At 41.1% G+C, this 12,595-nt stretch overlaps 1 protein-coding gene across 12 annotated transcripts in view; it reads left to right on the top strand.

The window, feature by feature from the left end:
- LOC134224678 (adenylate cyclase type 2) overlaps nt 1-12,595 on the top strand; it is a 271,530-nt gene that overhangs the window by 191,993 nt on the left and 66,942 nt on the right. For all 12 annotated transcript variants that reach the window (XM_062704179.1, XM_062704174.1, XM_062704175.1 and 9 more), the window contains one exon: nt 7,603-7,730. In XM_062704179.1, the coding sequence (XP_062560163.1) occupies nt 7,603-7,730 (128 nt within the window). The remainder of the gene's footprint in view (nt 1-7,602; nt 7,731-12,595) is intronic.

Here is a 12,595-nt window from a genome sequence, read left to right as displayed (position 1 = left end):
TCAGTGCGAGATTTCTCTTGTTTCAGACAGCAGATCGATGGCGCCATCGGTCGAAATATTGTATTCTGCTTTGCGCGTCCAGTAATAAAAATCAGTTCAGTGCGAGATTTCTCTTGTTTCGGACAGCAGAACGATGGCGCGATCGGTCGAAATATTGTGTTCTGCTTTGCGCGGCCGGTAATAAAAATCAGTTCAATGCGTGATTTCTCTTGTTTCGGACAGCAGAACGATGGCGCGGTCGGCCGAAATATTGTGTTCTGCTTTGCGCGGCCGGTAATAAAAATCAGTTCAGTGCGAGATTTCTCTTGTTTCGGACAGCAGAACGATCGCGCGATCGGCCGAAATATTGTGTTCTGCATTGCGCGCCCGGAAGGCCGGTAGTTAGTTTGTACTACTTTTCGCGCCCGATTCATGGCTAGGTAAAATCACTGTGTATAAAGAATGGCATGGTCGTATCGCTTATCAGAGTGAATCCAGATCCAACGATGCCTACCAATTAACTGATAATCCTTCCTGTGGTTTTTGTGGAGACGCAGAGGTAAACACGGTCTTCAAATAGCAAAAACCACCTACCAATATTCCTTCCTTCTTCCTAACTGACTACAAGGACGTGGCCGGCGCCGTTATTGATCATTTGAATTTTAGAGTCACTGAAACTTGCACACTGAGAATGCTTGAATAATCCCAGTCAATCATTCAGTTGATTCTTTGTGCAATTTCACTGATTCTGATCAATCACGGAGTAGCAACCATAGATATGTGTAGTCAGTCAAAGCTAAGCTAAGCTAAGCTAAGTCGATTTGAAAGCGAGCGGAGGGCAATATTTGTGATGGCACATATCGCACGACCTTCCTTCTGCCAAGCTCCCGTATGAAGGGGGAGGGAAGAATATCAGTGTGGAAGCTGATATATCTCCACTGGCAAAAGGAAGGTGGTTTGACTTGCTCATATGCCATCGCGTGCGGAAGGATTTGCTTGGTTGGTTGCGACGAGACGGACGCAATGAGAAAACAGAACTGTGCAATAAAAATCCTATTCGACTAAATGCTGATGTCATATTAGAAATTTGGGGACAGTACTCGTCGATAGCAAATCCTTCCGCACGCGATGGCATATGAGCAAGTCAAACCACCTTCCTTTTGCCAGTGGAGATATATCAGCTTCCACACTGATATTCTTCATACAGGAGCTTGGCAGAAGGAAGGTCGTGCGATATGTGCCATCACAAATATTGCCCTCCGCTCGCTTTCAAATCGACTTCTATAAAAACATTCTTCATGCCTGCCGTATCCTAACGGAACTATCAATTCTATACTTTCGCCTCTAATGCTATCATGAACATGTACGTCCAAGTTTGGAAGATGACATTAGCATTTCCATATCATTGTAAATCGTTTAACTTCACGTAGAAGTAACACACACGAAATCATTAATTTAGAATAACCTGTATATTAGGGTGGCTCAAATTAGTATGGGAAAAACTTTTTTCATTTTTTTTATGGGCCGCCCTCTTATTCGGTTCTATTTGATGCCCTGATGCTCTGGACAAAATTTCAGCCAAATCGGTCAACGTTTGGGCGGTGCTAAACTCGTTGGAAGTTTATATGCAAAAATGTATGCAGAAACATCCAAAAACAGTAAATTGCAGCTGGACTATACAACTTACGATGAAGATCTATGATACTCATTCAGATCTTAGAGAATTTAATACAGAATGTTATGCAGAAAATCGCGAGAAGATTAGAGTTTGCCCGGCTAAGTTATTAGCATTTCTCTGAAGTGGGGTTTGAGCAAATTTCGTTTCTTTTACCTTTGAAAAGAAATAAATTCACCCCTACAACACTCCAGTAAAATGCTAATATCTTTGCGTAATAAACTCTAATCTTCTCGCGGTTTTAAGCATAACATTCTGTATTTAATTCTTCAAGAACTGAATGAGTATCATGGTTCTTGATCGTGAATTGTGCCGTCCAACTGCAAATCACTGTTTTTGGATGTTTCTGCATACATTTTTCCATATAAACTTCCAACGAGTTTAGCACCGCCCAAACGTTGATCGATTTGGCTGAAATTTTGTCCAGAGCATCAGGGCATCAAATAGAACCAAATAAAAATTGAAAAAGTGTTTTTTGAGCCACCCTACTGTATATACATCTAGCTCGCTTTTTACGCGGTTGGTTTTCAATAATTTCTCGGTCACCTCAAATTCCACGACTTTTTCTATTCCACGTCTATTTTTTTTTGTAGATTTTTTTGAGCGATAAACGTAAAGTTTCACTAGCTCTAAGGACTAGAAATAACCAAAAACTGATGGTGTAGATTTCCCACGTGCCTGGGTGAGTGAGTAAGTGAATGAACGAGCAAGTGAGTGAGTGAGTAAGCGAACGAGTGAATGGAAGATTATTGTTCATTGGAGTATGAACAAATCAGTTGAGATTTCCTTCCTGATGATGACAACTCGCGAACGAGTTGACTGATTTGCAAGATTTTCTCCCTTAGCGATCTGTTTTGGGATCCGCAAGGTTTGTATATACAAAAGGTTGGTGAATTTAACGGGGAAATGTAAAAAAAATTAGAATACAATTGTGGGTCAGCTGTTGAGGAAAACAAAATAAACGCACGGAAATTAATCTAGAGTGCGGTGCTGCAAATATTCTTTCCCTAGTAAATCAATAAATGAAGAAATAACCGTATGAGAGAATGAGTGACTGCTTAAGTGAGTGAATAAGTAAGTGAATGAGTAAATGAGTGAGTGAGTATGTGAGCGAGTTAGTAAATGAGTGAATGAGTAAGTAAGTAAGTAATTAAGTCAGTGAAAAATAGAGTGAGTGATGAGTTAATCAGATGGTGAGGAGAGCTTGAGAGTGGGAAAAGGTGAGTAAACGAGGAGAACAAGTGATTGAGTGAGTTAGTAAAAGGAGTAAGTGAGCAAATGAATAAGCTAGTAAGTGAGTGAATGAGACGGAAGTGAGTAAATGAGTGAATGAGAGGTTAGTGAGTAAGCGAGAGAACTAATGAATGATTTATTAGAGTAAGAATAAGAGATAACGGACGAAATAATTAATAGGTGAGAAAGTGAGTGAGTAAATTACTAAGTGAGAATGCGAGAAAATGGGTGGTAAGCTGAAAAAGTGATTCAGTGAGTGAGTAAGCAAATGTAAAAGTATTTTAGTGGTTAAGAAGGCTAGTTAGTGAGAAAGCGAGCAAATGTGTGTTAGTGACTGAGTGAATGAGTGAGAATGTGAATTAGTGAAAAAGTGAAAGTGTTAGAGGTGATATAAGTGAATGTGTAAGAGAATCAGTTAGTGAAGTGAGTAGATGAGAAAAAAAGAGTGAGTGAATATGTAAAGGTGTGATAATGTGAGTGTGAATGTATGTGTAAAAGTGTGATTATTAATGTTTTAGATTGAAAAAGAAAAAGATTGAGTTAGTTTTCACTAAACCATTCAAATACCGCATTCACCTTCTGTTCTGAGGCACCACCTTCTTCTTCTTCTTCAATGGTTCTACATTCCAACTGGAACTTGGCCTGCTTTACAACTTAGTATTCTATTAGAATTTTATCATTTATTAATTGAAAGCTTTTCTATGCATGAGTATGTATCTTGTGTGGCAAGTACAAGGATACACTATGCCCAGGGTGTCGAGAATGTTTCCCACCCGAAAACACCCTAGACGGGACCGAGAATTGAACTCGCCATCCCCGGATTGGCAATCCTACGCCTTTCCTCGCAAGGCTACTCTACTAGAGACCCCGGTGGTGAGGCCCCACCATTCTTCGTTAATTCGTCTTCCAGCTACCACATATACCACGAAAAATGGAGATAGAAGAAAAAGAGAACGTTATTTTTGGCAACCGACCCGGCAACGAAATAAGGACTATGATTGGAAACTCGGTACCTGGAATGTCAGGACCCTAAATGAACCTGGACGAGTGAGCCTTCTGGCTCGTGAACTGCAGAAAGTTGGAGTGAACGTGGCCGCTATTCAAGAAGTCCGATGGCCTAGATCCGGAGAACGTGAATTCCGTGCCATGGACCCCACGACCAACACTGCATTCAAATATAACATCTATCACAGCGGCGGCGGAAAAGCAGAGCATGGAGTTGGTTTCGTAGTGATGGGCAAGCAGATGAAGCATCTGACATTAAAGTCTAATACCCCTATTTTTTTTCTTTCTCAGTTTTTTTTCTTGTCTTTGTCTTATTGTTCCGTGTACCACGAAGCTATGGCCATCCGGAAGATGCTCCCTGATGAACTGAATCATACGAACCATAATTCGAGCACGACGCTACGCCACACCAGTCACGACATCAATAACACGGATGTGCAGCTGAAATAACCTAAACCTAAAACCCTACCCCGTCCGTCTTGAATAATGTAATCTCTAACCTTGAGTCACCACGAGTATTTTGGTCTTTGTCCCTTCCCAACTAACTGTTAATGATAAGATGATATACACATTGTATTGATATCATACTTAAGAATTGCGGCTCCGGCTATGGAGAGTGCTCAAAGCATGCCTTGAAATTGTTATCGGAGACGCTAACAACGCTCAGACTTTTTCCGTCCCATAATTGGCAGAGAGAGCCTTCACTCCGCTACCAATGACAATGGCCTATGGCTAGTAAATTTCGCTGCAACCAGAGGGATGACCATCAGTAGCACCTACTTTGGACGAAAGAACATCCGAAAGCACACCTGGAGACACCCAAATGGTGAAACTTGCAACCAGATAGACCATGTTCTGGTGGATGGGCGTCATTTCTCGGATGTTATCGATGTGCGGACATTCAGAGGTCCGAACATTGACTCTGATCACTATCTCGTTGTCAGTAAAAATCGATCACGGTTCTCAGCTGTATAGAACGAAAGACCACAGCGAACGATGCGTTACAATATCCAGCGATTGTCGGCGGAAGGAGTATCGGCTGAGTATCGCCAGAAGCTCGACGAACGGATAAGTGCAATCAACGTTAGCGACAACATCAGCGATCTATGGGAGTCGATCCATGGAGCGGTGAGCACAACAGCACGAGAAGTGGTAAGCACCGCACAGAGGCGACCCAGGACGAGTTGGTTCGATGTGGAGTGTCAGAGAGTGACAGACGAGAAGAACGTTGCCAGAAGCTGGATGTTGGTGTCGGGTACCCAATCGAATAGAGATTTGTACAAGGAAGCAAGAGCAGCCGTAAAACGAACACACAGCAGGAAGAAGAAAGAATATGAAGAACAAGTGATTAGCGAGGCGCAGGAAAAAATGGAGCAGAACGATATGTGGAGGTTCTATGAGTCTGTCAATGGCGTGCGGAGAAAGACAGCGCCGTCTCCCGTCATGTGCAACGACCAACAAGGGAATTTGCTGACAGATAAAACTGAAGTGGCTGCCAGGTGGAAGCAACACTTCGAAACTTTGTTGAATAGTGGAAGTGACGGTGCATCGGTGAACAGAATAAATATTAGCAACGATGGACAAGCTGTGGAGTCGCCTACACTAGATGAGGTTAAAAAAGCTGTTAAAGAGCTGAAAAACAATAAGGCTGCGGGGAAGGACCAGCTCCCGGCTGAACTTCTCAAACATGGCAGTGAGCAGCTTTATGAAGTTCTGCACCAAATATGGGAAGACGAGGAAATGCCTGCTAGCTGGTTAAACGGCCTCATTTGCTCTCTCTTTAAGAAAGGGACTGGAGTGCGCCAATTACCGAGGTATCCTCCTTAATTCGGCGTAAAAAATTATGGCCTGTATTATGTTCAACAGATTGAGACCGCTTGTAGAGTCCTTCGTCGGCGAATACCAAGCAGGTTTTCGTGAGGGCCGATCAACGACGGATCAAATGTTTACCCTGAGACCAATCCTTGATAAATACCGGGAATACAACTTGCAGACACATCATCTGTTTATTGATTTCAAGGTGTACGATTCAGTGAAACGGAATGAATTATGGCAAATTAAGCTTGAACATGGTTTTTCGGCGAAACTGATACGACTAATTCGTATAACGTTGGACGGATCGAAATCAAGTGTAAGGGTTGCAGATGAAATATCGACGTCATTTGTTAGATGGATTAAAGCAGGGTGATGCACTCTCGAATCTACTGTTCAATATAGCGCTCAAGGGAGCGCTTAGGAGAGCTGGTGTGCAAAGAAGGGATTGATCGCCGTGCCGTAAAAGAGGCTTTTGTGCCTTTTAGGAGGCAGACATGAAGGATCGGACTCACGATCAATACCAGCAAAACGAAGTACATGGTCGCTGGCAATCAACGTGGGTTCATTAGTGGTGGTGGTAGTGAAATGGTGCTGGATGGTGAAAAATTTGAAGTGGTGGAAGAATTTGTGTATCTTGGAACATTAGTGACGTGCGATAATGATGTTACCCGCGAGGTGAAAAGGCGTATTGCAGCTGCAAACAGGGCTTATTACGGACTTCGTAACCAGCTTAAGTCCCGTAGTCTGCAAACGAAAACAAAACTCGCGCTGTATACTACTCTGATTCTTCCGGAGGCTGATCGGAGAGCTCTCGGAGTGTTTGAGCGTAAGGTGCTGCGGACAATACTCGGCGGTAAACAGGAGAACGGTATCTGGCGGCGTCGCATGAATCACGAGTTGTCACGAGTCAAGCAAATATTTTAAAAAAATCGAAAATCCCGTACAAACCGTGAAAATCGATTTTTTATGAAGTTGATTTTTACGTGGAATTCATTTCACGCGAATTTCAGAATTTACGCAGTTTACGTAATTTACCTGGTTTTGATTTATATGGATCGTATCCGTCGTGTAAAACCGACTTCAGTGTATTTTTTTTATTCAGTTCAATCATTTTTATCATCATTGTCGGGCGTGAAAATGGGTCAAATGGCGGTGAGAATGGGTCATGGTTTCAACAACTTGATGCTTGAAGAATGGATTGAATGTATCTGAGGGCAAGAAGACTAAAATATAAGAGTCCTTTTTGAACGATTTTGCTCTACGACCTCCAGGCTGCCGATAAGAGCGATGACCCATTCTCACCCCCAGACCCATTGTCTCTCTCAATGGCGGTAATCTTAACTTTTGAATCAAAGAAATAACGCCGGAGTACATTTAAAAGTATATTGCTGTTACAGTGGTAAATAAAAGCTGACTTTATGGCTCATTACGGACTCAGCGATTATGTATGTATAACATTCGTCCAATATTACCATGCTCTGCTGCGACCTAATGCCCTGGCAGGCAACCGAAGAAATATCACCAAAAACAATTAAATGATCACCACCATCACATCGGTTCCATTTACTCTTAATCAAATCTAATACAATCATACTCCACAAGCTGTGTCAGGGCGTCGAGCCCACTTTGCTGCCGCCCCAGCTGCAACACCGGCATCATCAAGATTGTAATTTATTCTATTTATTTAATATTCACCAGAGGATTTCTGCCACCGACACCCAGCCGCTCGACAAGCCCTGATGGCGCTCCAGCCCAGATTCTTATTTCTCATCAGTTTCTGTATTTTATTTCAATTTTTCCTGTTGCCTGTTTTCTCTCGTTCCCGCGTATCATCATCATACTACAATCAACGTGCCGTGAAATTCGTGTGATTGCTCCCAATCCACCACCTCCAGGAGAATCAGTGTTTGCGGATAAAAATTCTAGGCGACTGCTACTACTGTGTATCCGGCCTGCCGGTCTCCAGACCTCAGCACGCAGCCAACTGTGTCAACATGGGGCTGCAGATGATTGAGGCGATACGGTGAGTGTTGTTTTCTCTCATCACTATGTTTGGGGAAATGTCGATCGAGATTACTTTTTCACGAACGTGGGCATACTGGAATATTAATCAAGTGGTGGATCTATGTAACAAACATATGCCTTCAGATGTAGGGAATTTTCATGAAGATAGGAATATCAGAGGATAACAATCATTTACATGTACCATTTTGACTCACATACTGATCACTTGCTTTTAAATTGCCGTTTGAATAGAATTATTATACTTATTCGTTACATAGAATCTCAAAAATTACTGAAAAATTTTTTTTTTTTTTTTTTTTTTAACTAATTTTATTTGCGAATTATCTAATACATGCATTTATTTCTTAGACTAGGTGTTCCGTGTTTTCTTAACACTATCATCCTTATTTGCTATGTTACGCTTTTAGTTATTATTAATACATTTCAATTGCCTCTGGCAGTTAGGATATTTCCTCTGGTTGAATTAAACCATGTAGGAATTACAATGTTTTCTACTTAAACTAAACTTAACCTACTTTACACTAAGGGTACAAGGAGTTAATCGTTGCAATAGAAGATTGCAACGATTTTTGTCTAAAATTCGAAATTATTTTGTTGGACATTTGTTGCAATGTCTCAATATTAGAAATTCTATGAAGTTCATTGGTACTATACCACGGAGGCAACTTCAGAATCATTTTCAAAATTTTATTTTGAATTCTCTGAAGTGCCTTCTTTCTGGTATTGCAGCAACTAGTCCATATTGGCACAGCATACAACATGGCTGGTCTAAAAATTTGTTTGTAAATCAAAAGTTTGTTCTTAAGACAAAGTTTTGATTTTCTGTTTATAAGTGGATATAGACACTTAATATATTTGTTACATTTGGCTTGAAGGCCTTCAATGTGATTTTTGAAAGTTAATTTTTGATCTAGCAGAAGTCCTAAATATTTAGCTTCGCTAGACCAATTAATTGGAACACCATTCATAGTGACAATATGTCTGCTAGAAGGTTTCAAATAAGAAGCTCTCGGCTTATGTGGGAAAATGATAAGCTGAGTTTTAGAAGTATTCGGGGAAAGTTTCCATTTTTGTAAGTGAGTGGAGAAAATATCCAAACTTTTTTTTGCAACAAACTACAAATGACACGAAGGCTTCGTCCTTTGGCTGAAAGGCCCGTGTCATCTGCAAACAAAGATTTTTGACACCCTGGTGGTAGATCAGGTAAGTCAGAAGTAAAAATACAATATGGGCTCCAGTATGCTGGGGAACACCAGCTCTAACAGGTAATCTATCAGATTTAGAATTCTGATAGTTTACCTGCAGTGAGCGATCTGATAAATAATTTTGGATCAGTTTAATAATGTACAGAGGAAAATTAAAATTCATCAATTTTACAATCAAACATTCATGCCAGACACTGTCAAATGCTTGCTCTATATCAAGAAGAGCAACTCCAGTAGAATATCCTTCAGATTTGTTGAGCCGAATTAAGTTCGTAACTCTTAATAACTGATGAGTGGTTGAATGCCCATGGCGAAAACCAAATTGCTCATCAGCAAAAATAGAATTGTCATTAATATGAACCATCATTCTATTTAAAATAATCTTTTCAAACAGTTTGCTTATTGAAGAGAGCAAGCTGATTGGGCGATAACTAGAAGCCTCAGCTGGATTTTTGGCCGGCTTCAAAATTGGAACAACTTTGGCGTTTTTCCATTTATCTGGAAAGTATGCCAATTGAAAACAAAGGATAAAGAGCTCTCAGGAAGTTTTTTGATAAGTATGTAGAAAATACCATCATCACCCGGGGCTTTCATATTTTTAAATTTTCTAGTAATAGATCTCACTTCATCCAAATTAGTTCCCAACGAAGGGTCAAAAACATTCTCTTGATTGAGAATGTCTTCGAAGCTCCGTGTAACCTGATCCTCAATTGGACTAGTGAGACCTAGACTAAAATTATGGGCACTCTCGAACTGCTGAGCAAGTTTTTGAGCCTTTTCGCCATTTGTTAATAAAATTTTATTTTCCTCTTTAAGCGCTGGGATTGGCTTTTGAGGTTTTTTTTAAGAATTTTCGTTAATTTCCAAAAAGGTTTAAAACTGGGATCTAACTTTGAGACATTATTCTCAAAATTGATATTTCTCAGAATAGCGTTTTTAATTTCATTTTGCAATCTCTCCAAATAACTTTCAAAGCGGGATCGCGAGTTCTTTGGTAGTGGCTTTGCCTCACATTCTTAAGGCGGATCAATAGCTGAAGATCGTCGTCAATAATAATGGAGTTGAATTTAATTTCACATTTAGGAATTGCAATGCCTCTGGCTTCGACAATTAAATTTGTCAAAGATACGAGCGCATTGTCAATATCACTTTTGGTATCCAAAGGAATATTAACATCAAAATTCCTATCGATATATGTTTTATATAAATCCCAATCAGCTCTATGATAATTAAAAGTAGAGCTGATTGGATTATAAACTCTTCTTGTGAGATTTCAAATGTCACAGGAAGGTGATCAGAGTCAAAGTTAGCATGAGTTACCAATTGGCCACACAGCTGACTTGAATCCGTTAAAACTAAATCAATTGTAGAAGGATTTCGACTGGAAGAAAAACAAGTTGGTCCATTGGGATATTGAATAGTATAATATCCCGCAGAACAATCTTCAAATAAAATTTTACCATTGGAATTGCTTTGAGCATTATTCCATGAACGGTGTTTGGCATTGAAGTCACCAATTACGAAGAATTTTGATTTGTTGCGAGTCAGAATTTGAAGATCAGCTTTCAACAAATTCTTTAGCTGCCCATTGCATTGAAAAGGCAAGTAGGCTGCAATGAAGGAAAATTGTCCAAAATTTGTTTCAACAGAAACTCCCAAGGTTTCAAAAACTTTGGTTTCAAACGAAGAAAATAATTTATGTTTGATACGTCTATTAATGACAATGGCGACCCCACCACAGGCGCTGTCAAGACGATCATTTCTGTAGATAAAATAATTTGGATCTCTTTTAATGGAGAGTCCTGGTTTTAAATACGTTTCAGTTATAATGGCAATATGCACATTATGAACTGAAAGGAAGTTGAATAATTCATCTTCCTTACCCTTTAGAGAGCGGGCATTCCAATTTAGAACTTTCACACAATTATTTGGATCCATTGAAACGGAGTCCGATAACAATTTTTTGTGTGTACTTTATACCAACCTGAACAGCTTCAGGAATGGTATTTGCTTTGAACATTGCATCAATCATGTGATGCAATTGTTCAGTTAAAACATCAAAATCGGAAGCAGTCATGCTACCTGAATCGGCAACATGACCGTTATTTTCCGTTGGGACATGGGTATAAACCTCATTTTGAGAAGAGAAATTGTGTCTACCAGCAGCGATGTTTGCATACGTAGGTACATTGGAAAAATTGGAATTTACTGAAGTGCTTGCTACCCGTTGACGAGCGGCAAAATTTGTTTGTGAATTGTGGTGGGTATGAATTGCTCGACCGGTAACCGGTTTCGAAGTTTGAGCGTTTGAAAAATTTCTACCCGGCGAATCTGGGATCCGATTGGAATTTTCCGTCATCAATTTTGCACGGGAATTCAAAACTTTTTTGCGTGAAGGGCATTCCCAGAAATTGGATTTATGATTGCCCCCACAATTTGCGCACTTAAATTTATTGGAATCTTCTCTCACAGGACATGCGTCCTTGGCGTGAGAGGTTCCACCACAAATCATGCATTTAGCATCCATGTGACAATGTCTGGTTCCATGACCCCACTTCTGGCACTTACGGCACTGGGTGGGGTTTTGGAAATTTCCCCCAGGCCTGCGGAAATGTTCCCATGTAACAAGGACATGAGACATAATACAGGCCTTTTCCAAACTTTTCATATTATTTATTTCACTTTTGTTAAAATGAACTAAATAAAATTCTTGAGTAATGCCCCTTTGGGAAGTACCAGAGTGGGATTTCTTTTTCATCTTAATTACTTGGACTGGCGCAAATCCAATTTATTTATTTATTTATTCAGACTAAGGCCGAAGTGGCCTGTGCAGTATGTAAGAGTCTTCTCCATTCGGCTCGGTCCATGGCAACACGTCGCCAGCCACGCAGTCTACGGAGGGTCCGCAAGTCATCTTCCACCTGATCGATCCACCTTGCCCGCTGCGCACCTCGCCTTCTTGTGCCCGTCGGATCGTTGTCGAGAACCATTTTCACCGGGTTATTGTCCGACATTCTGGCTACGTGCCCGGCCCACCGCAGTCGTCCGATTTTCGCGGTGTGAACGATGGATGGTTCTCCCAACAGCTGATGCAACTCGTGGTTCATTCGCCTCCTCCACGTACCGTCCGCCATCTGCACCCCACCATAGATGGTACGCAGCACTTTCCTTTCGAAAACTCCAAGTGCGCGTTGGTCCTCCACGAGCATCGTCCAGGTCTCGTGTCCGTAGAGGACTACCGGTCTAATGAGCATTTTGTAGATTGTTAGTTTGGTACGGCGGCGAACTCTATTCGATCGAAGCGTCTTGCGGAGTCCAAAGTATGCACGATTTCCAGCCACTATACGCCTCCGAATTTCTCTGCTGGTATCATTTCGGCAGTCACCAGTGAGCCCAAGTACACAAATTCTTCTACCACCTCGATTTCGTCACCACCGATGCCAATTCGCGGTGGGTGGCTCACATTGTCTTCTCTAGAACCTCTTCCTATCATGTACTTCGTCTTCGACGTGTTGATGACTAGTCCGATCCGCTTGGCTTCCCTCTTCAGTCTGATGTAGGCTTCCTCCATCTTCTCAAAGTTACGTGCCATAATATCTATGTCGTCGGCGAAGCCAAATAGCTGGACGGACTTATTGAAAATTGTGCCACTCGTGTT

The sequence above is a fragment of the Armigeres subalbatus genome, chromosome 3, assembly GCF_024139115.2.
Source record: "Armigeres subalbatus isolate Guangzhou_Male chromosome 3, GZ_Asu_2, whole genome shotgun sequence".
In the NCBI taxonomy this organism is placed as follows: Eukaryota; Metazoa; Arthropoda; class Insecta; order Diptera; family Culicidae; genus Armigeres; species Armigeres subalbatus.
Note: the sequence above shows the minus strand (reverse complement) of the source record. Positions and strands in the feature narration are given on the sequence as shown.